We start from the raw sequence: 24,971 nt of genomic DNA on the forward strand, positions 1-24,971 counted from the left end.
CAACGTGCCATTGTACTGGATGAGGAGGCTATCGCTGGACAAAAGGTTTTTTACCCCCTCAAATGCCCTAGCCTCTTCTCTGCCCCAGGACCACACAGCTTTCTTTGCTAGCAACTTATTTATTTATTTATTTATTTATTTATTTATTTATTTATTTATTTATTTATTTATTTATTTATTTGATTTTTATACCGCCCTTCTCCCGAAGGACTCAGGGCAGTGTACAGGCAGAATAAAACAAACAATACAAAATACAATTAAAATGCAATTTAAAAAACTTATTTAAATTAGCCTGACAATTTAAAAATTTACCATACACTAAAAAACCCCATTTAAAATTAATAAAATTTGACATTTAAAATTCAATTTAAGCCAGCCCCGCGCGGATAAAAAGGTGTGTCTTCAGTTCGCGGCGAAAAGTCCGAAGGTCAGGTATTTGGCGTAAACCTGGGGGAAGCTCGTTCCAGAGTGTCGGGGCCCCACAGAGAAGGCCCTTCCTGGGGTCGCCAGCCGACATTGTTTGGCGGACGGCACCCTGAGAAGTCCCTCTCTGTGAGAGCGTACGGGTCGGTGGGAGGCATGTGGTAACAGCAGACGGTCCCGTAGGTACCCAGGCCCTAAGCCATGGAGCGCTTTAAAGGTCGTAACCAACACCTTAAAGTGCACTCGAAAGGCCACAGGTAGCCAGTGCAGTCTGCGCAGGAGCGGTGTTACATAGGAGCTACGCGTAGCTCCCTCTATCACCCGCGCAGCTGCATTCTGGACTAACTGAAGCCTCCGAGTGCACTTCAGGGGGAGCCCCATGTAGAGAGCATTACAATAATCCAAGCGAGAGGTAACGAGCGCATGAGTGACTGTGCACAAGGCATCCCGATCAAGGAAGGGGCGCAACTGCCGAACCAGGCCTCCAACAGTCAACTGCGGCTGCAGTTGACTGAATCGGGGTGCCGGCATCTACAGCCACTCCGTCTTGGAGGGATTAAGCTTGAGCCTGTTTCTCCCCATCCAGACCCGTACGGCTTCCAAACACCGGGACAGCACTTCAACAACTTCATTGGGGTGGCCCGGGGTGGAAAAGTACAGCTGGGTGTCATCAGCGTACTGTTGGTATCTCACCCCGAAGCCACTGATGATCTCACCCAACGGCTTCATGTAGATGTTGAACAGCAGGGGCGAGAGAATCGACCCCTGCGGGACCCCACAAGTGAGGCACCTCGCGGCCGACCTCTGCCCCCCTGTCAACACCGTCTGCGACCGGTCGGAGAGATAGGAGGAGAACCACCGATGCACGGTGCCTCCCACTCCCAATCCCCCCAACCGGCGCAGCAAGATACCATGGTCGATGGTATCAAAAGCCGCTGAGAGGTCTAATAGGACCAGGGCAGAGGAGTACCCCCTGTCCCTGGCCCGCCAGAGATCATCCACCAATGCGACCAAAGCTGTCTCCGTGCTGTATCCGGGTCGAAAGCCGGACTGGAACGGGTCTAGATAGACGGCTTCATCCAGGTATTGGGGTAGCTGTCGCGCCACAGCACTCTCTACAACCTTCGCAACGAAGCGAAGGTTGGAGACTGGACGATAGTTACCCAAAATAGCTGGGTCCAGGGAGGGCTTCTTGAGGAGGGGTCTCACCACCGCCTCTTTCAAGGCGGCAGGGAAAACCCCTTCCAGCAAAGAAGCGTTGATAATCCTCTGGAGCCAGCCTCATGTCACCTCCTGAGTGGCCAGTACCAGCCAGGAAGGGCACGGGTCCAGTAAACATGTCGTGCCGTGAAGCCTCCCCAACAACCTGTCCACGTCCTCAGGAGCCACAGGGTCAAATTCATCCCAAACCGGCTCAACAAGACGTGTCTCCTCTCCCTCGCTTGGATCATCCCAATTTCGGTCCTGACCGTCCCAGAGCTGAGCGATTTTATCGTATAGATAACCACTAAACTCCTCGGCTCGTCCCTGCAAAGGGTCATCCCGCACCTCCTGATGAAGGAGGGAGCGGGCCACCCGAAACAACATACTACTTATGTAGCGGCTCGGCTACTGTTGCTTTATTCTTCAAGAATACCGCATAGAAATTAACAAGCCCCAAGAATGCCTGTAATTCTGTTTTATTTTGGGGGGCTGGGGCCTTTCTAATGGCCCGTACCTTGCTCTCCGTGGGGTGGATCCCTTCCCTGTCTATTCGGTATCCTAGGAATTCTACAGATTTCACCCCAATGTGGCATTTGTTGAGCTTAACTTTAAGCCCCGCAGACCTAAAAATGCCCAACACCTTCCTTAGTTTTACCCTGAGTTCCTCTAAGTTTTTAGCTGATACCAATACATCGTCAAAGTATGGTACCACTCCTGGCAGGCCCTATAATAATCGCTCCATTAGGTTCTGGAAGAGCCCTGGGGCCACGCTAACTCCGAACTGGAGTTGCGTACATTTGAAAGCCCCGCGGTGCGTGACAATTGTCTGCGCCTCAGCTGTGCTGCTATCTACAGGTAGCTGCTGGTAGGCTTGGGCCAAATAGAGTTTGGTGAAGACCTGCCCTTGCCCTAATGAGTGTAGCAAATGTTGCACCACTGGAATGGGGTATGCACTTTTCTGCAATGCTTTGTTAAGTGTTGCTTTGTAGTCAGCGCAAATCCGGACCGATCCGTTTGGTTTGACTGGGGTTACTATGGGTGTCTCCCATTTTGCATGATCGACGGGGACTAGTATTCCCTGGCTTACTAGCTTGTCCAATTCTCGGTCAATTTTAGGCTTTAGGGCGAATGGAACCCTCCTAGCCTTTAACCGGATGGGGGCGACTTGGGGGTCAAGGTTGAAAGAAATAGGGGTCCCCACGTACTTGCCCAGGCAATCCTTGAATACGTCCTTGAACTCCTTCAGTAGTTCGTCTCTGAGGATGACGTCGCTCCTGTGGACCCCGGTCACTCCCATGCCCAAAGCTTGGAACCAGTCCAGCCCTAGCAAACTCGGTAGAGTTCCGTTTACTATGGTGATCGGCAGGGTCTTTTTGAATTGTCCATATTTGACTTGGACGGATGTGGCTCCTCGAACAGGGATCCGATTCCCCTGGTAGTCCTGCACTCTCAGCTTCTGGGTTTGTAGCTGACGTTTAGCGATCGCTGGCAAGTCTCTCACGATGGTGTCCCAGGACATAATTGTGATTGACGACCCAGTGTCTACTTCCATGGGGCACTGCACCCCTTCAATGTAGACTTGGGTAAATATTTTCTTCTCTAGTCGTGTCGATGCGTGGCCCACTCTCACAGTGGTCTGGTTTAACCAGCGCCCTTTTAAATGGACCAATCCCGGGCGCTTCGCTGCTCCCGCTCTGATTGGTTGGTTTGAATTTTGGCGGGAAGGTTGGGGCTCGGCAGGCCCAAGCTATGTGTCCTTTTTTTCACACCGCCGACAAACCGCGTCCTTGAATCTGCAGTTTTGCCGTTGGTGTTGCCCCCCACAACTCACACATTCGTCCCGGTCACCTCTCTCCAGCCTCCCGGTGTGGAACACCTCTTCCTCTTCCTCACCTTCCGATTCGGCCTGGACTTCCTCACTGTGGACTGGTGTAGTCTTTGTCCCGGCACCCTGCGCATTTGGCTTTTGCAAGGTCTCCGCCGCCTTGGTGGACATCTCATGAGCTCTGGCGTCGTCCAGGGCTATCACTAAAGTCAGGTTGCTTTTAGACAGCAGCCGCCTTTGTAGTCTGATGTCCCTGACCCCACAAATGTAAGGAATCCTCCAAATCTCTGTACTCACAGTGGTTTGCGGCTTTCCTCAATGCGGCCATGTACACACTTATTGATTCGCCTTCTCGCTGTACCCGTTGCCTCAATTCGAAACGTTGGACGAACTTTGAGGGTACCGGTGCATAGTGCGCTCGAAGTGTTGTTTGTAGTGTCTGCCACGGTACCGATTGTACCGGCGTTGGCTCTGAGAGTGACTCCGCCGTATCGAAGACCTCTGGACCGCAGTGGCTCAGGAAGTATGCTCGCTTCCGATTGTCCGAGACTCCCTGTAGTTCGTTTGCTTCGAGGAAACACTCGAAGCGAGCCATGTACGACCCCCATTTCTCCTTTGCTGGGTCGAATGGCGCTGGCGGCGTGTAGCTGGACATCGCTATTTTCCGCCTTCGAGAACTGGCTGGGTTTTCGAATTCCTGGTTCCTTCAGCTCTTTTTTTTCAATCTCACTGCCTCAACATCCCACCCTCGTCGCCAATGTTAAGTTCGGGCAATGAAGAGGCAGGAGACCAGTGAGTGACAACAGCTCTTTAGTTTATTGTGACCCCAGCGAACACAACCGGCAAAAACCCCTCTTTAAATACTCTTTTGGTTGAGGCTTCAACCAATCAGCAACGTGCAATTTTCCCGCCCAAAATTCCCTCTCAAAGTTCAAAATACATTACAATACCGCTGTGTTTGACAAAATACTGTAAATAAATAAATAAAAATAATAAAGAGGTATTAATGCTTCATTTTTATCCCTCTGTTAATACTGACTAGGATTGTATTGGCTTTTTTGGCAGCTGCAGCACATTGCTGGAGTCCAAGATCCCTCTCGCAGTTCCTGCTATTGAGCTAGGTTTCATCCAATCTGTATCTGGACATTTGATTTTTCTTGCCTAAGTGTAAAATCTTAACTTTTCTCTACATTAAATTTCATTTTGTTAGATATGGCCCAGTGTTCAAGTTTGCATTTGGTGGTGATGCTGTCTATGCCACATTTTTCTAACTTACCAAGAAGTAGTTTGTGGTCTACTTTGTCAAACGCCTTACTGAAGTCCAAGTATACTATGTCCACAGCATTTTGCTGGTCCACTATTTTGTCAAATAATGAAATAAGATTTGTTTGGCATGATCTGTTTTTGACAAACCCATGCTAGCTTCTGGTTATAACCTGATTGAGTATTCTCTGTTGGAGTGGCACCGCTCACTGGCTGGAGGGCCACAAGGGAAGCAACCAGTATAGCAGCACCTGTTGTTGCCACCATCACTACCTTCCCAGCCATTGTAAGGTAGATGCCTCTGTCCATGGAGGCTCTTCCCACAGCCAATAGCCATTTTTCTTTCTCCCAGAGCCCACCTTCCTCCATGACTGCCTCCAAACTAATCTAATTTGGGGAATTTTACCTAAGAATATTGGGAGAACAGAGTCAGCACTGTGAGATGTGCTTCTCCAACAACCACAGGAGATTGAAACAAGGCAACTGTGTTATTTCCAAAGCTAGTAGATCACAGGCACCCACAGGACTCATGAGCAAACGTGGGAAAACATTATGGATGTAGTTATAAAGCAAAACCTCATGCAACTGCATCATTTAGTAAAAGCCAACCTGCCAGTCCCAGATACTGTCATAATTCCAGGACAGTGCAGGGAAAAGACGGGAGTACCAGGCAAGCAAGCTGGCAGGTGAGAGTTGTGGGTGGGCAGGGGGTGCTCCAGGCAGGGGCTCCTGTGCACAGGCAGGTGCTTCAAGAGATGGGAGGTTGCTGCATGCAGGTGCTCCAGGGCATGGGTGTGTGTGTGAGTACTGCATGGGGCAGGAGTCAGAGCCCCTTTCTAAAGATCCGGAATTAGCCAAAGAATCTATGACCACATTACTCCACAGCACACCCAATTTAACTACGCTACTTTCCCCCAAATAAGACATCCCCTGATAATTATTATTTTATTATTTTGATTTCTATACCGCCCTTCTCCCGAAGGACTCAGGGCGGTTTGCAGCCAAATAAAACAAAAATATAAAAATTAAAAACATTATTAAAAGACTCATTCAATTTGGCTAACAACTAAAATTCGATAAAAACTAAAACTCAATTTAAAAGCCCCCATTAAAAACTATTAGGCCAGCCCTGTGCGATGAAACAAGAAGTCTTCAGCTCACATCTAAAGGTCCGGAGGTCAGGGAGTTGACGTAACCCTGGAGGTAGCTCGTTCCAGAGGGCAGGAGCCCCCACAGAGAAGGCCCTCCCCCTGGGGGTCGCCAGTCGACATTGTCTGGCCGATGGCACCCTGAGGAGGCCCTCCCTATGGGAGCGCACTGGTCGATGGGAGGCATTTGGAAGTAGCAGGCGGTCTCGTAAGTAACCCGGTCCTATGCCATGGAGCGCTTTAAAGATGGTAACCAACACCTTGAATTGCACCCGGAAGACCACCAGCAGCCAGTGCAGCTTGCGCAGGAGCGGTGTTACGTGGGAGCCTCGAGTTGCTCCCTCTCCTACCCGCGCAGCCGCATTCTGGAACAGTTGGAGCCTCCGAGTGCTCTTCAAGGGGAGCCCCATGTAGAGAGCATTGCAGTAGTCTAGGCGGGAAGTGACGAGGGCATGAGTGACTGTGCATAAGGAATCCCGGTCTAGGAAGGGACGCAACTGGTGTATCAGGCGAACCTGATAAAAAGCTCCCCTGGCAACGGCTGTCATATGATCTTCTAAAGACAGCCGTACATCCAGGAGGACGCCTAGATTGCGAACCCTTTCCACGGGGGCCAATGCCTCGCCCCCTACAGTCAGCGAAGGAGTCAGCTGACTGTATCGGGATGCCGGCATCCACAGCCACTCGGTCTTGGAAGGGTTGAGTCGAAGCCTGTTTTTCCCCATCCAGACCCATACGGCCTCCAGACACCAAGACATCATTTCAACGGCTTCATTGGGGTGGTTAGGGGTGGAAATGTACAGCTATGTATCATCAGCGTACAGATGACATTGCACCCCAAAACCACGGATGATCTCACCTAGCGGCTTCATGTAGATGATAAACAGGAGAGGCGAGAGAACCGACCCCTGAGGCACCCCACACATGAGACGCCTCACAGTCAAACTCTCCCCACCTGTCAACACCGTCTGCGACCGGTCAGAAAGGTAGGAGGAGAACCACCGAAAGACGGTGCCCCCCACTCCCAGCCCCTCCAGCTGTCGCAGCAAGATACCATGGTCGATACCATGGTCGATGGTATCAAAAGCTGCTGAAAGATCTAATAGGACCAGGGCAGAGGAACAACCCCTGATAATAAGCCTAATCGGGTTTTTGACCGTATGGCAATAAGGCCAAACACTTATTTCAGGGTTCAAAAAATATAAGACAAGGTCTTATTTTTGGGGAAACAGGGTAAATACACAAAGATCAAAACACCCAGGACTATGGATCTCATAACCCTCTGCCTAACCACATATTTCCAATTTGATAGACAAACTTACCAACAAATTAAAGGTACACCTCTGGCATCACTGCTTTCATGAGTTATTAAGGAGGTTATTAGGCAACATCTAGAAGCCATAGCATTCGCACAGATACAATCCAAAACATGGATCAGATATGTAGATGACACCTTCAGCATAATAAAAAAGGACCTATTAGAGAAAAAACAACCTTACTACCCTTCCTGGCCACCCTGATCAGCAGAGACCACAATGGCAAACTAGAAACACAAGTGTATAGAAGAACGATCCTCATCAACCAAGTGGTCCACTACAAAAGCAACAACCCAACCTCCCACAAAAGAATCTGTGTAAGAACTTTATGTAGATGAGCACAAACTCATTGCAGCAACAGAATATCTATATAGCATATTCCAACAAAATGGATATCCATGCAACTTTCTCAAAATTTGCCTGACCGCTTAACCCAATACAGCACAAACAACACAAGCCCTACAAAGAATAACACTGCCAAGATATGGACAGACCTAATCATAGAGTTTCAACTGGGAAATTGTGACCATCCTAGATCAAGCCAAGTCCAAAAATGCTAGAGAATTTCTAGAAGCCTGACACTTTGACAAATTGGCCATCAGTAGACACAAAGGCCTAAACAATATCTACAGACCATGCAAAAAGATACAATCAACCCAGCCAAAAAGGGAGCAAAAAGACCAAACCATCTCCCCGTCTGAAATCAGCACCCAGATGAGCATAGGTTAACATCAGATCAACAATCAATAATACCGCAATCCAGGACCTGACAAACAAGCCAAACAAGCATCCCAACTAAAGAACCTCTAAGATCACACATCTCACTCCCCAACACTGACAGGCTGAGGCACTATAATATAAACTTAGAGAAAACTCCATTCCTTTCTAACACTGATGATGTTACTTGCTATCTGCACGAAAATAACCAAGCTCAGATAGAGTTCTTGAACAAATCTTAGTCTTCTTCACTCTAGAATACAAATCATTAGTAATCAAAATAAAATCAATCCTCGAAAATGATTGGTGCCTGTCAGAAAAGAAGGTAAAATCCCTCTCTTCTGTATTACGTTCTCTCCAAATATCTCTTAATTCCAAGTCCTCCATCATTTCAAAAAAAGCCTTTGGTAATTTCGCCCGGCTTGATATCTTCCTTAAACTTTTTTTGTCTTTCTGAGTATCCAACACACCACTCCAGTCACCCATTAATATATATGATTTATAATCCCAAAATACTATTCTTTTATGTAAAAACTTGAAAAAAATTTCTTGTTGTTGATTCGGAGCATAAACTCCTATTAATAATGTCTTCTTTCCCTCCAACAAAAGTTCGATAGCAATGTATCTTCCTTGCTTATCCACCTCAATTAATTTTGCCGATATATCCTTCTTTATATATATAACTAAACCATTTTTTTTTCCAAAGAGGAGGCAACAAAATGTACTCCCAGTTTTGAATTTATCAAATATTTCTGGTCTAAAGATCTAATATGTGTTTCTTGTAAACAGGTAATGTCATTTTTAAATTGTTTCAAATAGTGAAATACTTTCCTTCTCTTCTGCGGTGAATTCAAACCATTAACATTCCAAGATAATAGTTTAATTGCCATTATCGGCCAAAGGAAACTTTTGGAACACTAGCCGGAGATCACATTTTGCTTTAGGCCTTGCTCCTCCCACTGTTTCCGTTGTAGTAGTTGCCAGTTGTTGTTGTGCCTTCATCTCTTGTTCCTTGCGTTTAGCAGCAGCTCTTGTCAGCCTTTGTTCTTTTGAGTCTGAACCAGTCGTAGGTATTTCCAACACTTGTAATAAATCTTCTTTTATCACAATCTGTTCTTGTACCTGCTTCACTTCTCTTTCCTTCACTTCCGTCTCCCTTCTTCTAGCTTCCAATGGAGGAAGACTTCCAACTTTTAATACCTCAGCATAAAATTCTCTTGCTTTTCCAACTGTATTGAGACGATGTACTTTCCCTGCATAATATACTATTATACCAGTTGGAATATCCCATCTATATTCAATCTGACGTTTTTTAAGTTCATTCACCAGGAAGGCAAATTCCTTCCTAGCCCTTAACATTTTTGGTGGAATTTCCTTTAATATTAAAATATCTTGACCAGCAATCTGAATCTTCTCCCCCTTATATGAGGCTTGCAAAATCTGATTTCTCACTGTTCTATTTGTAAAATAAATAACAACATCCCTTGGCAACTTTTTTTGCCTTGCTATCCAAGAATTCACACGATATATTTTATCAATTTGATAAGCCACATCTGCTGGACGAGCTGCTAATATCTCAGCAAATACTTCAGAAAAAATTTCCCTTAAATTCTCTTCTTTATTCTCTTTCAAACCACGGATTCTTAGAGCAAATTCCATATTTCTATATTGTATCAAAACTATTTCATCATCTGTCTTTTCCATTTTACTTTGAAATTCAGCCATTTTATTTTCTAATTTTGAATTATGTTGCTGTATACTGCATTGTTCAGACCACATTTGGAATACTTTGTCCAGTTTTGGTCACTATGATACAAAAAGGATACTGGGATTCTAGAAAGAGTGCAGAGAAGAGCAACAAAGATGATTAGGGGACTGGAGGCTAAAACATATGATGAACAATTGCAGGAATTGGGTATATCAAGGTTAATGAAAAGAAGAACTAGGGGTGACATGTTAGCAGTCAATATCTAAGAAGCTGCCACAAAGAGGAGGGAGTCAATTTATTCTCCCAGAGTGCGTGAAGGCAGGACAAGAAAGAATGAATCAACCTTTAAGGAGAAAGGAGAAAGGAGAAATTTAAGGAGAAATTTCCCGACAGTGAGAACAATTAACTAGAAGGAACTGCTTGCTTTCAGAAGTTGTAGGTGCTCCAACACTGGAGGTATTCAAGAAGAGACTGGACAGCCATTTGTCCAAATGGTATAGGGTCTCATGCTTGAGCAGGGGGTAGAATTAGAAGACTTCCAAGGTCCCTACCACCTTATCATTATACTTGTTATTCTGTTGGGGCTTTTCCCTGAGCAGCTATTTATTTTATTTATTTTATTAAATTTTTATACCGCCCTTCTCCCGAAGGACTCAGGGCGGTGTACAGCCAAAATAAAATACAGAATATATACAACTAAAAGAATTTAAAATAAAACTATTACTAAACGGCTGATAATTAAAAAAAATTTAAAAATTTAAAATATTAATAAAACCCCAATTTAAAATCAACTATTTATGCCAGTCCTACTTGAATGAATAGATATGTTTTTAGCTCACGACGAAAGGTCCGAAGATCAGGCACTTGACGTAAGCCAGGGGGGAGTTCATTCCAGAGCGTCGGTGCTCCCACAGAGAAGGCCCTACTCCTGGGGGCCGCCAGCCGACATTGTTTGGCGGACGGCACCCTGAGAAGGCCCTCTCTGTGAGAGCATTCGGGTCGGTGGGAAGCATAAGGTAACAGCAGGCGGTCTCGTAAGTACTTGGGTCCTAAGCCATGGAGCGCTTTAAAGGTGGTAACCAGGATCCTGAAGCGCACCCGAAAGACTACAGGAAGCCAGTGCAGACTACGGACCAGTGGTGTTACGTGGGAGCCACGAGCGGCTCCCATTACCACTCACGCAGCTGCATTCTGGACTAACTGCAGCCTCCGGGTGCACCTCAAGGGCAGCCCCATGTAGAGAGCATTGCAATAATCCAGCCGAGACGTAACCAGAGCGTGAGTGACTGTGCATAAGGCATCCCGGTCAAGGAAGGGACGCAACTGGCGGACCAAGCGAACTTGGTAAAAGGCCCTCCTGGAGACGGCCGCCAGATGTTCATCAAAGGACAGCCGACCATCCAGGAGGACGCCCAAGTTGCGAACCACCTCCTTTGGGGCCACTAACTCGCCCCCAACAGTCAGCCGCGGATGCAGCTGACTGTACCGGGGTGCCGGCATCCACAGCCACTCCGTCTTGGAGGGATTGAGCTTGAGTCTGTTTCTCCCCATCCAGACCCGTACGGCTTCCAGACACCGGGACAGCACTTCGACCGCTTCCTTGGGGTGGTCCGGGGTGGAAAAGTACAGCTGAGTATCATCAGCGTACAGATACAGCGTACAGTTTAGCTATGTCTAAACAGGTCTTGTGTGCCCACCTGATACACCTCCGGATCCGGAAGGAGACGCCGTCCCCGCAGGTACTGGAACAAGCACTCCAGCTGCCCCAGTGTGTCCATGTCCCATGGGCTGGTTGCTGTCGGTGCTGGGGCTCTGTTTCCAGGTCAAGTTCCAGTGGACCATTGTTTCTCCCCTACTTAAAAGAAGATGGCAAAGTCACCAGTGAGGAGACAGGCACTAGTCCAGTACCTCTCAGCACAGCCTCCAAAGTGAGTGTGTGTATGTGTGTGTTATTTCTTTTTGCCATGTTTTGGCCTATTGAGCAACTCTCTGTTCTCAATTGGAAGCAAGACTGTGTTTTCTCCTCCATGCCATCCTGAGGCAACCTCTTAGGATGTGTCCAGCTAGTCCTTGGCAATGTGAGCCAGTGAGGGGTGTGAGGCCAGAGTAGGAATATGTGCAAATGAAGAGGGAAACTGTTCAAGAGTAAGTAGGCTGTTCCCTGGCCAGGGCACCGCAGGGGTCAAGGGAACCTCCAAGGGTTGGTGGAAGAAGGGCCCCCCAAGAGGGAACTCCCACAGATTGAAGGGGCCAAGACAGGGCAGCTCTGAGGAGGCCTGGAGGTCATGCAGTCACTGCATGGGAGAAATGAAGGAGGCACCTCAGGCCCCACTTGCAGGAGGTGTCTCTCGCAGGCCAGGGCAACCTCCTGAGAGCCAGGCTTCTCTCCTGCTGGACGGGCATCCTGGGCTTTTCCAACTCCCCCTCTGCTGGCACTGGCCGGGGGTGCCCTCTCTGAAGCTGTTGGGGCAGTGGGTCAACCAGCCGGACTTGAGAAAACCTCTTTGGGAGAGGGGGCTCTTGGCCGAACAGACAGGGCTGCAGTGAGACTCAGAACGCTTCGTGGTGAGATTTCCTGTTCCTGAGGCTTCCTACGAGGAGCCTGTCTCAAGAATGGCTCCTACGGATCTTGTCCGTCCCTATTTTGCCTCTGCTCTCCTGATTAGCATCCAGTGAAGACAACATTTCCCAGACACCTTCCTCTTTGGTCCAATGGATGGACAGCGGCTGCTCTGCTGTGAGCCTCTGGATGGGGCCTCCCCAGTGGTGGGATTCAAGTAATTTAACAACCGGTTCTCTGCCATAACAATTTCTTACAACAACCAGTTTGCCAAACTGCTCAGGAAGTTAACAACCAGTTCTCCCAAAGTGGTGTGAACTGGCTGAATCCCACCACTGGGCCTCCCCCTCCCCATCTTGTGCTCTGCCTGCCATCTGACAGGGAGAAAAGGAGGATCATGCCCCCTCCATGCAGGCATGACCTGGTCCAGAAGGGCTATGCCTGCTCCTGAATAATCAGGCTGTTTCCCTCCCCTCCATTTTGGAAGGGTTACTGGACACCTCCCCAACCCCACCCCAAGGCTGAGCTGTCCTCTAAAGGAGCATTTTGACTGCCCTTGTGCCAACAGCTTGTGGGTGACCATGGTGTAGAGGGAATCCTACCCTCCCAGATAGCAGCAGTGGTATCCCCCCTCCCTCCCCCTTTCCTGCTGCAGATGCAAAGCACAGGGGCAGCTTGTTATCATCGCTTGCTAGCATGGACTGAAAGGAGAGGTGAAGACACCCCCCTCCAGGATCTCTGACCAAAGAAAGGGCACCTGATAACTGCTTGTGGGAGTGGGGAGGAGGGAGCCCTCATGAAGTCTGCAGCTGACCTATTTTGGGCAGCAGGTAAGGTGCCTGTGGTGCGTCTGGTTGCCCAGTTTTTGCCATCTCTTATACCTTGCTTTTATAATGGCATTGTTTTATTATCTTTCAGTTTGGGAGTCAATGGCATGCGAGGAAGAAGAATCTGTGGGGTTTTTAAAATCGTTTTTTAAATAAGGGTTTTTTAAGGGGGGGGAGGGATTCGACGGGTGGGGGTGAGAACCCGTCGGGGAGGGATCCAGTCCCTGTGCTAGTTCGCGACACTATTCCATCTTGTCTGAAGGCGGGGGGGAGGACGTTCCAGGTTTAGAGGGATGTTCGATCTGTACGGTAAGTGGGAGAGGCAGATATGGCGGGGGAGGGGCCGTACCGAGTTGTGGGAGCACGCGTTCGATGTCTGAAAGCGATCGCGTGCTCCGGCCCCTCAGTCCCTACCTGTTCCTCGGGTGGCCATGATCCTCAGAGCTTGGATCTTGACTGTTATGTAATGCCGGTCCGTGGTTAATAAGGCTCCCTGATTTGCGACCTTATTCAGAGTCCGCGGACCTTATGGGCATTCGGAAACCTGGTTGGGCCCAGAGGGGGTCCCCTTGTTGAGATGTGCCTCCAGGTTTCCGAGCATTTCATCAGCCGAGGTCCAAGGCAGGGGTGGGGGTGGCGGTTGTTATCAAGGAGGATCTAGAGCCGAGGAGACCACTATTCCTCAGATTGCGGTTGTGAATCCCTCTATGTGCGGTGGGGCTATAGGAATCAGTTGGGCTTGGTGATCGTACCTGGCTCCTTGCTGCGTGACCACAGCCCTGCCTGAGCTGTTGGAGGTACTTGCTGCAGTGGCGGTTGAGACCCCCAGACTTATAGTCATGGGGGATTTCAACCTGCCATCAGTTAACTTGTCATCGACGGCAGCTCGGGAGTTCTTAGCTTCCATGACGGCCTTGGACCTGATTCGAGTAAATGATGGCCCCTCGCCACATGGGGAGGCACACTGGATCTGCTTTATATCTCTGGACAGTGGTTAAATGATCTGGTATTAGATGATTTAGTAACAGAACCAATGTCATGGTCGGATCATTTCTCCTTCGCCTAGACTTCCGAACCGCCATTCACCACCGCGGGGAGGCGGAACCTATCGGTGGTTCCGTCCCAGGCGCCTGATGGACCCGAGAGGTTCCTGGCGGAGCTTGGGCCATTCCTGAGGAACTGGCACTGCACGACTGAGGAACTGGTCGTGGCCTGGGAACAGGCAGCGGCGGGGCCTTGGACCGTGTCGCGCCTTTGCGACCTCTGACCCGGCGTGATCTCGACCGGCCCCTTGGTTCTCCGAGGGGCTGAGGGAGATGAAGCGCGGAGAAGCGCCTGGAGAGCACCTGGAGGTCAGTCGCTCCGAAACTGATCGGACACTAGTTAGGTCCTATTCTAGGACCTACCTGGTGGCAATGAGGAAGCGAGGCGTTCCTCGCCTCCACCCTCATTGCGTCGGCAGATAACCGCCGGCCGCCCTGTTTGGTCACCGCTCTCTCCTACATCAGGAGGTGCGGGATGACCCTTTGCAGACGAGCCGAGGAGTTTAGCGGTTATCTATACGATAAAATCGCTCAGCTGAGGGGCGGTCTGGATCGAATTTGGGATGATCAAGCGAGGGAGAGGAGGCACGTCTTGTTGAGTCCATTTGGGATGAGTTTGACCCTGTGGCTCCCGGGCGTGGACAGGTTGTTGGGGAGGCTTCACGGCACGACATGTTTACTGGACCCGTGCCCTTCCTGGCTGGTACTGGCCACTCAGGAGGTGACACGAGGCTGGCTCAGAGGATTATCAGCGCTTCTTTGTTGGAAGGGTTTTCCTGCCGCCTTGAAAGAGGCGGTGGTGAGACCCTCCTTAAGAAGCCCTCCTGGACCCAGCTATTTTGGGTAATTATCGTCCAGTCTCCAACCTTCGCTTTGTTGCGAAGGTTGTAGAAAATGCCGTGGTGACAGCTACCCCAATACCTGGATGAAGGCGTCTATCTAGACCCGTTCCAGTCCGGCTTCCGACCCGGATACAGCACGGAGACAGCTTTGGTCGCATTGGTGGATGATCTCTGGAGGGCTCGGGACAGGGGTTATTCCTCTGCCCTGGTCCTATTAGACCTCTCAGCGGCGTTGATACCATCGACCATGGTATCTTGCTGCGCCGGTTGGGGGATTGGGAGTGGGAGGCACCGTATATCGGTGGTTCTCCTCCTATCTCTCCGACGTCGCAGACGGTGTTGACAGGGGCAGAGGTGGGCGCGAGGGGCCTCACTTGTGGGGTCCCTCAGGGGTCGATTCTCTCGCCTTCTGTTCAACATCTACATGAAGCCGTTGGGTGAGATCATCAGTGGTTTCGGGTGAGATACCAGCAAGTACGCTGATGACACCCAGCTGTACTTTTCCACCCGGACCACCCCAATGAAGTTGTTGAAGTGCTGTCCCGGTGCTTGGAAGCCGTCTGGTCTGGATGGGGAGAAACAGGCTCAAGCTTAATCCTCCAAGGACGGAGTGGCTGTGGATGCGGCACCCGATTCAGTCAGCTGCAGCCGCGGCTGGCTGTTGGAGGCGAGTTATTGGCCCCAAAGGATAGGGTGCAACTTAGGTGTCCTCCTGGACGATCGGCTGTCGTTTGAAGATCATTTGTGGCCGTCTCCAGGGGGCCTTCCACCAGGTCCGCCTGGTTCGGCAGTTCGCCCCTTCCTTGATCGGGATGCCTTATGCACGGTCACTCATCGCTCGTTACCTCTCGCTTGGATTACTGTAATGCTCTCTACATGGGGCTCCCCTTGAAGTGCGCTCGGAGGCTTCAGTTAGTCAGAATGCAGCTGCGGGTTATAGAGGAGCTACACGTAGCTCCCATGTAACACCGATCCTGCGCAGGCTGCACTGGCTGCCTGTGGCTTTCCGAGTGCACTTTAAGGTGTTGGTTATGACCTTTAAAGCGCTCCATGGCTTAGGACCTGGGTACTTACGGGACCGCCTGCTGCTACCACACGCCTCCCACCGACCCGTACGCTCCCATAGAGAGGGACTTCTCAGGGTGCCGTCCGCCAAACAATGCCGGCTGGCGGCCCCCAGGGGAAGGGCCTTCTCTGTGGGGGCGCCCACACTCTGGAATGAGCTTCCCCCGGGTCTACGTCAAATATCTGACCTTCAGACATTTCGTCGCGAACTAAAAACACATCTCTTTATCCGCGCGGGGCTGGCTTAAATTAGTTTTAAGGGGAAATTTTATTAATTTTAAATGGGGTTTTTTTTAGTATGGAAATTTTTAATCTCAGGCTAATTTAAATAAGTTTTTTAAATGGTATTTTACTCTGTATATTGTATTGTTTTATTTTTGCCTGTACACCGCCCTGAGTCCTTCGGGAGAAGGGCGGTATAAAAATCAAATAAATAAATAAAATAAATAAATAAATAAATAAAATGGGAATTGGGTGGCACACAAATTTATGAAACAAATAAACAAATTGATTGGCATAAGGCTCTGTGCCTCATCATGAATTGATCATGAGGGGTGCCAGGCTGGATCAGGGTAGCCAACCAAGCCCATCAGCTGTGCCAGCACTTGGTTGGCTACTTGGCACCAGGGGCACTTTTCAAAAGCATTTTCTTGCACCCAGGCCTCTGGCAGCCACGAGGGAGCGTGGTTTTTCAGCGCAGTGACCAAATTTTCTTGGGGGAGAGGGTGGGTGGGTAGAAAAGGACAAAGCTGAAAAAGAGGCCCAATAAGGATTAAGAAAATTCTAGTGTTTAAAACTTTGCTTTACAAAAGAAAATTCAAGAGCAAAACCAAGAAAACAAATAATTAAATTGATGAGCTCCAACTCCAGCTTTAAATTAATAAAGATTAAAAATTGATTAAAAAAACTAACACAAAGTGAAACGTGTAAAAAATAAAAAGTGCAGAGAATTTTTTAAATAAACACATACATAAAAGGGGAAATTATAAAGAAGTGACTCCCCCTTCATCAAAACAATTTCGATAATTTATCACTTTCTCTTATCCTATCACAAAAGATCTCTTCTTCCCATATCTCACCTCATTTCTTACCTACCAATTCTTAAAGCTTCGTCATTCAATCTTACGCAACAACAGAAGTCCATTAAGAATTACAAGAAATAACACTTATATATTAACCTCAATCAAATGAACCAACTTTATATTCCTTTTAAGTCATTTATCATTTTTCCAAAATTCACAGTTTTTCAGTTTCTTTACCAGGATTTCTTAGGAGATTTTGTCAGTCTGGGAGTTCTTACTTGAGGGACAAATGGCAGTGCTTGAATTATCCTTCTCAGACCCATTATATATCTGCCTGAGGGAGAGTCTGGGATAGGCGGAAGGAAAGAGGAGGGGGACAGCCAGCAGAAAAGGGCACAGTGCTGATGGCGGTATCTGAGGAAACAGGCTAGGGACAGATGCCATCTATGTGGCCATTAATAGTCAACGATGACTTGATGGTACATAATCAATCATAACTGATCAATTTGTCCCATGTTTTACTGAAGTCAAAGGACACTATTTTCACCTCATTCCCTGGTCATTTGAATGGGTTATTCTGTCAAAAATGATCTGACTTATTCTTGATAAAGCCGTGCTGGCTCCTGCCAAGCCACACATTCTTTCCTTCTTACTCACAAACCGACAGCATAAAATCTGTTCTGGAGGTCTGTGTGGCACTACTGTCAAGCTGATTGGTCTGCAATGACCTCAGTCCTCTTATTTTCCCTTTCTGAAGGCAGAAACAACATCTCCTTTCTCCAACCCTCTGGCACTGTCTCTGTCCTCCGTGACTTCTAAAAGATCACAAAAAGGGGCTGTGGATGACCAGGATTCACAAACCGAAGCTCTCTGGCTCAGGAGACCAAAATGCTTTCATGGAAGACATTTCTTTCCCTCCCTCCATAAGCCTCTTTTCCCAAGCACAAAAGGCACCCCAAGACTCTGGGTCACAACCCAGCTTCCCCCCTGGGCCTTGCCTGCCTCCCTTTCTTTCCAATAAGAAAAAGCACATCATGATGGTTACCTGCAGAGTCCTCCAAGGAGAGAAGGAGACATAGCCCCCCTGTCCCTTACAGATGCCCCCCTGGGCCCTCTGGAGATGAAGGCGGCCCAGCCCTGGTCCAAGGGATGCTCATGAATGCAGTGGACATATCGACCGCCTCCCAGATCCTTCCAGGGATGCTCGTGGTCAGAGCAACCCAGAAGCTACTCCATTCAAATTGGCTAAATGGCAGAAATGGATTTCTTTAAAAAAAAGAAGGAAAAATGCTCCTTTGAAGTAAAAGCATTTCAGGAGCATGCCAACTTTCAGCCTTGTGGCCTGGCATGAACGGGGAACATGCCACGCTGCTGGGCATTTATTGTTTCCTCTGTTATACTCAGAAGCGAGTGGGTGAAGTTTCAGACACGGCATTTCCTTTGGCTGGGCACCCATTCTCACAATATCTGGCTCCCCGAACAATCACTCTTTCACTTCAAAAGGATGTCTATCAGTGGCGAAAAACCAAGTCTACCCATGAAGGTTCAGCTTGACTGATCTATTGCTAAAAGCCTCTGCACAGGAATCCTCTCAGTTAAGGGTCAGCAACCAGTTAGTTCAGGGGCGGCTCTTTTCAATCCTCCCCCATGCCAGGCTCTGCCAGGCCTTCCCCTGCAGGGACTAAGCCAACTCACCAAGGGAGCAGTGAGGCATCCAGGATAGCAGCTCTCTTCCCCAAGACCCTAATTTGGAGACCCTGTATAAATGCCTCTGCTTCCTCCTCCTCCTTGAGAGGAGGTGGCAGTTCCTGGATGCTGTCAGCAGAGTTGACCCAAAGCCTTTCTGCTTAAGTGGGGAGTGGGCTAAAGGGGAGATTCGTCACCCAGTTCTGCAGAGCATTTCTGGGTTTGGGCTGGGTGGACTCACCTGAACTGTACATGCAAAGACCAGGCCAATCAAGAGCAGGACCCTCCAGCAGGACAACTGCCTACAGGGAAAGACCAGAGGAAAATGAACATTTCCAAAACCTTTGTCAGGAAGGGAAGAAAACACTTTGCCAATATCTTGTAAGTTTAGAGAAAAAGTGGTCACTGGCCAAACTGTGGTTCGAAAAATATGCAAATGATTTAACAATCTGCCTTGAGTCTCGCACGAAGACCATTCACCTCCTTCTGGTGCAGAGCCCCCCCCTCACTTCAACCCCCTTATGATGCACAGCCTCCCCCACCCAAGTTCTCCCCACTCCCGACCCCCAGTTCAAAGCCTAGGGGCCAATGCCTGCCCTCCAGGGGCCGTGACAGTAGAATAAGCTATTAGAGACAGAATGTGAGTGCCAAGGCTCTTCCCTGGCCTGACCCGTTTGCGAGCTCTGCAGGAGGACAGCTGGCGAGGCTTTCTGACCAGCTTCCAAACTGAGGATAGAAATTGTGGTAGAAAAGAACCAGGAGCAAAAGATAAAAGTGCCCTTCAGAGAGAGAAGATGAGGTGTCCCAGAAAGTAGGGGAAAATCTCATTCCAGGTCTTGACCATACCTCAGGGGAGAAAAGTGACTGAAGGCTGCCTTGCCCTGAATTGACTATGTGGGCCAAGCATCGCCTGAGACCCCTGGCAAGCAAGGTCACGAGGGACCTGCGCTGGCAGCCTTCACCCAGAAGGCTGAACCCAACTCTGAGCAGCCGGCAAAGAGGCTGCTTTTTCCCAGAATTTGGCAGCACAGCAGCAGCAGATACTCAGTGCAGGTCTTGGCCAGCTGTCGTGGCCTTGTGGGCAATGGCTTCTTCAGGGAGGCCTCAGTGAATGATCATCCTGTCTGGTCAATCTCTTTGTATCCCACCTTGGAGAAGGCGAACTGTGATTTAAAGGGTTTACCACTAAGTTTAAAAAGTAATGCAACTCCTGTTGAACCTAGGCTGTGGGAATGCCAAGTGGATGAAGAAAAAGTGTTGGAAATTAAACCACTTTGGGAGGACAATACCCCTTAATGTGGGCTTCCCCCCAAAATGCTTTTGATCCCTAAGCCTGCCATTCCAGGACCCCCAAGGAGGGCATCCCTGGACCAGCCTCCCAGTTCCCTCAGCAATGGATGGGCAAGGAAGACTTTCTGGGGTCTCCTTGGGCTGTCAGCCCCACCTGCCCTCCCACTGTCTAGAGCACCTAAAGCAAAAGGCTCTCACCTGGGACAGACAGAAGGGGGTTCGTCTCTGTGGGGCTAAGGGAAGTGGCTGGCGGTGTGTGTGTGTTCTCAGTGCAGAGGTGAACAATATACAGATCGATTACAGGTATAGTTAGTGCTACTATTTTGCATATCTAAAAAAACTTTTTGACCAATTATGTGGCACCCTGTATTTTTGACCCTGAGTGACCACATAGATAGACTGAAAGCAACATGGTTTCAATTTTTATGTCATATCGTCCTGAGTGAAGCAAGGGGCACACTGGGTGAATTACGTGCCCCCTATCCCTCCAAGGACTTGGCCCTCCCCCCATGTACCTGGTACTTGAAAAGGCCAAGTCCTTGGAGGGATGGGGGCACTTGGGGGAGCCCCTTCTGTTGCCTGGAATCAGCACCAAGGAAGGCCCACAGGGTTTCAAACAGATGGATCTGCCACCCAGAAAGCAACAGTCTGGGCTCCCGGATTCCAACCACTGCAGCCATCCAGAATAGCCGCCATGCGGGCGTGCCCTGGAGATCAGCCAAGTGGGTGAACCCACTGCCGAGCGGGCCAGCAGCTGTCCTACTGGGATACCATAAGGGGTGGTGGTGGTGGTCTCCCTTAAGCATCTGAGGGTGGAGCAAAGGTAGCCATATCAAATAGGTTTTTTAAGGGTTGTTCTTAGTTTTGTATTGTTGTTTTTTCCTGTATTTTATTCTTGGCTGTACACCGCCTTGAGTCCTTTGGGAGAAGGGCGGTCTATAAATAAAAATATTCTATTCTATTCTAAAGGTCCCCTTCCACAATGTCACAACAGCTCAGCTTCTGTGGCTATCTATAGGTCCTCAGCAAGGAAGAGTTGGGGGTGACAGAGCTGAGAGCATGATTTAACTGGCACAGAGTGTCAGTGTTGCACAAAGCAGAAGAGGCAGACTTCTTGTTCTTCCACCCAGTCCCAGGTTTTGCTAGAAGGTTCAGCCTCCCCACACAGGTGGCCTGATATTTCCAGCCCAAGGATCCTAGAAGGGAAAGTAAGTGGGGGAGGGGCAGGAAAAGCAGCTCCTGGGAGGGCATGGGCCTTGTGGCCCTTGGAAAGAGGAGCAGGAAATGAAGGAAAGGACCAGGCAGAACCCCAGGGGTCAACCTATTCTCCAAAATACCAGACAGCAGGACAGGAAGTAATGGATGGAGGATCATTAAAGAGAGATCCAACCTCGAATTAAGGAGAAATTTCCTTCTGGTGAGAACAATTAACCAGTGGAACAATCTGCCACCAGAAACTGTGGGTGATCCATCACAGACACAAACATATGAAGAACGGTTGCAAGAACTCGGTATGTCTAGTTTAATGAAAAGAAGGACTAGGGGAGACATGATAGCAGTCTTCCAATATCTCAGGGGTTGCCACAAAGAAGAGGGAGTCAAACTATTCTCCAAAGCACCTGAGGGTAGAACAAGAAGCAATGGGTGGAAACTAATCAAGGAGAGAAGCAACTTAGAACTAAGGAGAAATTTTCTGACAGTTACAACAATCAATAAATGGAACAACTTGCCTGCAGAAGTTGTGAATGCTCCAACACTGGAAATCTTTAAGAAAACGGCAGGGGATTGGACTAGAAGACCTCCAAGGTCCCTTCCAACTCTGTTATTATATTATATTATACTGGAGATATTTAAGAAGAGATTGGACAGCCACTTGTCTGGAATGGCATGGGGTCTCCTGCTGGGGAACCAAAAGACTTTTAAGGTCCCTTCCAACTCTGTTATTCTGAAGCAAGAGGCTGGCAAGGGCCATGAATCACCATCCAGAAGTCCTGAGTGCAAACCCTGAGCAGAAAGCATGATAGATCCTCCCTGTGGGGGGAGAGTTTCTTCTTTCATTTTCACAATAGGCTGTTTCGGTTTCTCAAGTCCCAGACCGAGGGACGGACATAACCTTATTTCCTCCCTTAGCTCAACGGGCCTCCTTGCCCAGAAACAGCGTGGGTTGGGGGCTGCTGCTAACTAGTTGTTGGCCGCTAGAAGTAGCATAAGAGGGTCCCTTTGCTGGGCGCCCAAGGGAAAAAGCAGAGTTAGCTGCAGCCCGGGGTCTCGGCTTTTAGGCAAAGGGCGAGCAGAGGAATGGGACAGATCCGCGGGACTTGCTCTTGCTGCCGCCGCTCTGGAGGCAGCTCCGACTTGTACAGCAGCTCTCGGTGACAGCTTGCAGCTGCTGCACGGGCGGTCCCGGGGCTCCTGCAGCTGCACTGCCCTCCCAGCCCTGCGGAAGCCAGGCCGACGGCTCAGCCCAGCGGCCGCTCCAGAAGGCAGCCGGGGATCTGCGGGCAAGAAAGAATCGAGGCAAGACCCAAGAGTCCCTCTTGGACCCGGATCACCGCCGGCAACGGAAGGCGCTCCGACGGCCCCAGATCTCCCTGCGTATGAACTTCTCCGGCCACAGTGCCCTTGTGGCAGCCACTGAAGGGCCGGCACTAAGCAGACGGGACGGCTACTCACCAGAAGCTGAGCACGTCAGAAGCGGGACCCCGTGGTTGTATCACCCACAGCCCTCGTAGCCTGGAGTGGGACCGGGGACAGCTGTCCGTGCGCTCCCCCTGGGGCTTCATACCCAGAGGAGCCAGGAAGAGGCTTTGACCAAGCCAAAGCTGGGTGTGCACCCGCCCTGCGGAAACTCCCTCGCGTTTCTCTCCCACCGGGTTTTGGGCGGGTCCCACGAAGGGTGGCGATTGGGGTAGTAGCAGGGGAGGGAGGAGAGCGAGTGCCTAGGCTTCAGCCTCCTCCCACTGCGGGTTGGGGGGGATGTAATTGCTGAGCACTGTCAGCCCCCCCCCCCCGCAACAGGAGCAGCAGCTGTTGCTCAGACTCTCAGGGAAAGGTGTGAGTCAGGAACAAGCTGGAGGTTCCCCCTTCAGCAGAATTCACAGGCAATTCCCCCTCCCCCCCATCATCTCAGAGCAACATGTCTGCAGCTAAAAATAGCACCTGTGCTTCTCATGGGTGAGGGCTGGGAGCAGGACAGGGGGAAGCGTTCTGCAAAATTGATTATGGATGGTTGAAAAGCCAAGAAGTGGAACCCAACTCCTATCCTCTTGCCTCACTTTCCTGGCCAGTTGCCAAGCAGGCCTTGGGAAAGATAGGCCATAAATAACATCCTTAGGCTGGAGGAGAAACGGGGATGGGATGGAAGCCATATGGAAAGAGGAGGGGGGAGCAAGGGTTGGAATCAGAAGTGCATCTAGAACTCCACAGGAGCAGAATCACCAAGGGGAGATCTGGGGCTTCTCTCTCTCCCTCACTCTTTCCCTCCCTCCCTCTCTGCGCACATGTGTGTACATGCACATTCCCTGGCTCAGTGAGGAGACAATGAGTCACAGTAGTTCATTCAGTCCTGCACGGCACCATCCACTCAGTGGGTGGGTTTCCCCAAGCAAAGGGCCAGAGCAAGGAGGCCTGAAACCGGGCAGGCCTCTCCCTCCAGACCCAGGTGAGGGTCTTCTCCCCCACCCTGCACAGCATAGGTACAGCAGGTGAAATATAGTTGCTGATGCCCACCTGACCTATTAGCAGACCTTCCTGGCACTTTGGCACTGCTGCCTCAGTGGGGAACCCACTGGGCTGTTCTCCTCCCTAGGTGGGGGCTTTTAACCAGGGAGGGAGAGCTGCTCTGTCTAACCCTCTACTCTCAAGAGGGTCCACTCAGGCTCTGGGTGTGGCATGCCCCACCCTGAGGAGCAGCAGCAGAGGTGCCCCTTCTGGAATTAGCCTGTTCAAGAGAGGCAATGGGCACCTCCCATCTCTTCCCAATGGTTGAGGCAAGTGAAGACCAAAAGACTTCCCAAAACTTTAGAAGTTAGCCGGAAGAGGGAGGGGCTGCCATCAGGCTGGAGGAAGGAGAGACCCTGCAGGAGAGGCTTGGAAGAAGTGGGGAGTGGAGTGCCATTGCCAGCTCAACAGGTGCAATTTCCAAAGAAGGTGTTTTAACATTTAAAGCCAATTTTAATGGTTTTAATTGTTTTACTTCACTATTGTTGGCTTCCTATTATAAGCTGCCTTGAGTCCCTTGGTAGAGAGAGAGAATATCCAGTTCAATTGAGTCCAACAACCATAGCAATCTGTTTCCTCCATGGAGACATATCCCTAATCTGGCACTTCAGTTCTTCTAACGGGGTCCCCTCACCCTTGGAGCTGCTCCATCCGTCCACCTGGCTATGGGTCCTCTTCTCCTCTCTACTTGCATCCCACATTGGATGCGCCTCACAACATGTCTCCCAAGTAGGATATACATCTGGGTGGAAGGCTTAATGCTGTGAAAGTGAATTTTGCATTAAGATTGATATGTACCGTACTTTGACAGCAATGTCTATTTTGGTCCCATTTCAATATTTAAACTGTTAATAGTTTCAGTTCTGTGAAAAGAACAAATATAGAGGATAGTTAAACTGATGACTGTAGTTTTAATTTTCTTGATTTTAGACAATGTATTTGGGCTTTTAAACAAATCACATATTAGAATGAAAGACAGTGTTACTTAATATTGTTTTATTTGATATTTGTTTTTATTTGTTGCATTTTTAGAGCTGCCCATCTTACATACAAGGCTCTAGGCAGATATGAACATGGTTTAACTTGAGAAGTATTTTAAGGTCTTGCCAGTTCTTATTTCTAACTAGTACTAAATCAGTTTCTTTCCCAGCATTAAAGGAAGTTAGACATGTCTGGGCCACATTGGGCAAAATATTTAGAATTTGAACTCACCATCCCTGAGTATTGGCCGAAAGTCTTTCAGCCACTCAGCATGATCTTTCAGAGAGGAGAACGTGCCATGCCTAATGGAGGAAAAGAAATCAGCTTCTTTA

The 24,971-nt window shown here is 49.3% G+C and overlaps 1 protein-coding gene across 15 annotated transcripts in view; it reads right to left on the reverse strand.

The window, feature by feature from the left end:
• The window catches only part of ADAMTSL5 (ADAMTS like 5), a 43,372-nt gene extending 20,414 nt beyond the window's left edge, over positions 1–22,958 (reverse strand). For 5 of the 15 annotated variants that reach the window (XM_058163770.1, XM_058163775.1, XM_058163782.1 and 2 more), the window contains exons 1-4: positions 22,612–22,687; positions 18,890–18,950; positions 18,008–18,207; positions 11,301–11,458 (exon numbers count right to left, since the gene is read on the reverse strand). In XM_058163770.1, coding sequence (XP_058019753.1) covers positions 11,301–11,458; positions 18,008–18,039 — 190 coding nt within the window. In that variant the 5' untranslated portion in view covers positions 18,040–18,207; positions 18,890–18,950; positions 22,612–22,687. Of the gene's footprint in view, positions 1–11,300; positions 11,459–18,007; positions 18,229–18,889; positions 18,957–22,611 lie in introns of those variants that run through there. The other 10 variants (XM_058163778.1, XM_058163769.1, XM_058163768.1 and 7 more) reach the window with 9 other exon arrangements.
• Between the last annotated feature and the right edge of the window lie 2,013 nt (positions 22,959–24,971).

This window comes from Ahaetulla prasina, chromosome 1 (assembly GCF_028640845.1).
Source record: "Ahaetulla prasina isolate Xishuangbanna chromosome 1, ASM2864084v1, whole genome shotgun sequence".
Classification (NCBI taxonomy): Eukaryota; Metazoa; Chordata; class Lepidosauria; order Squamata; family Colubridae; genus Ahaetulla; species Ahaetulla prasina.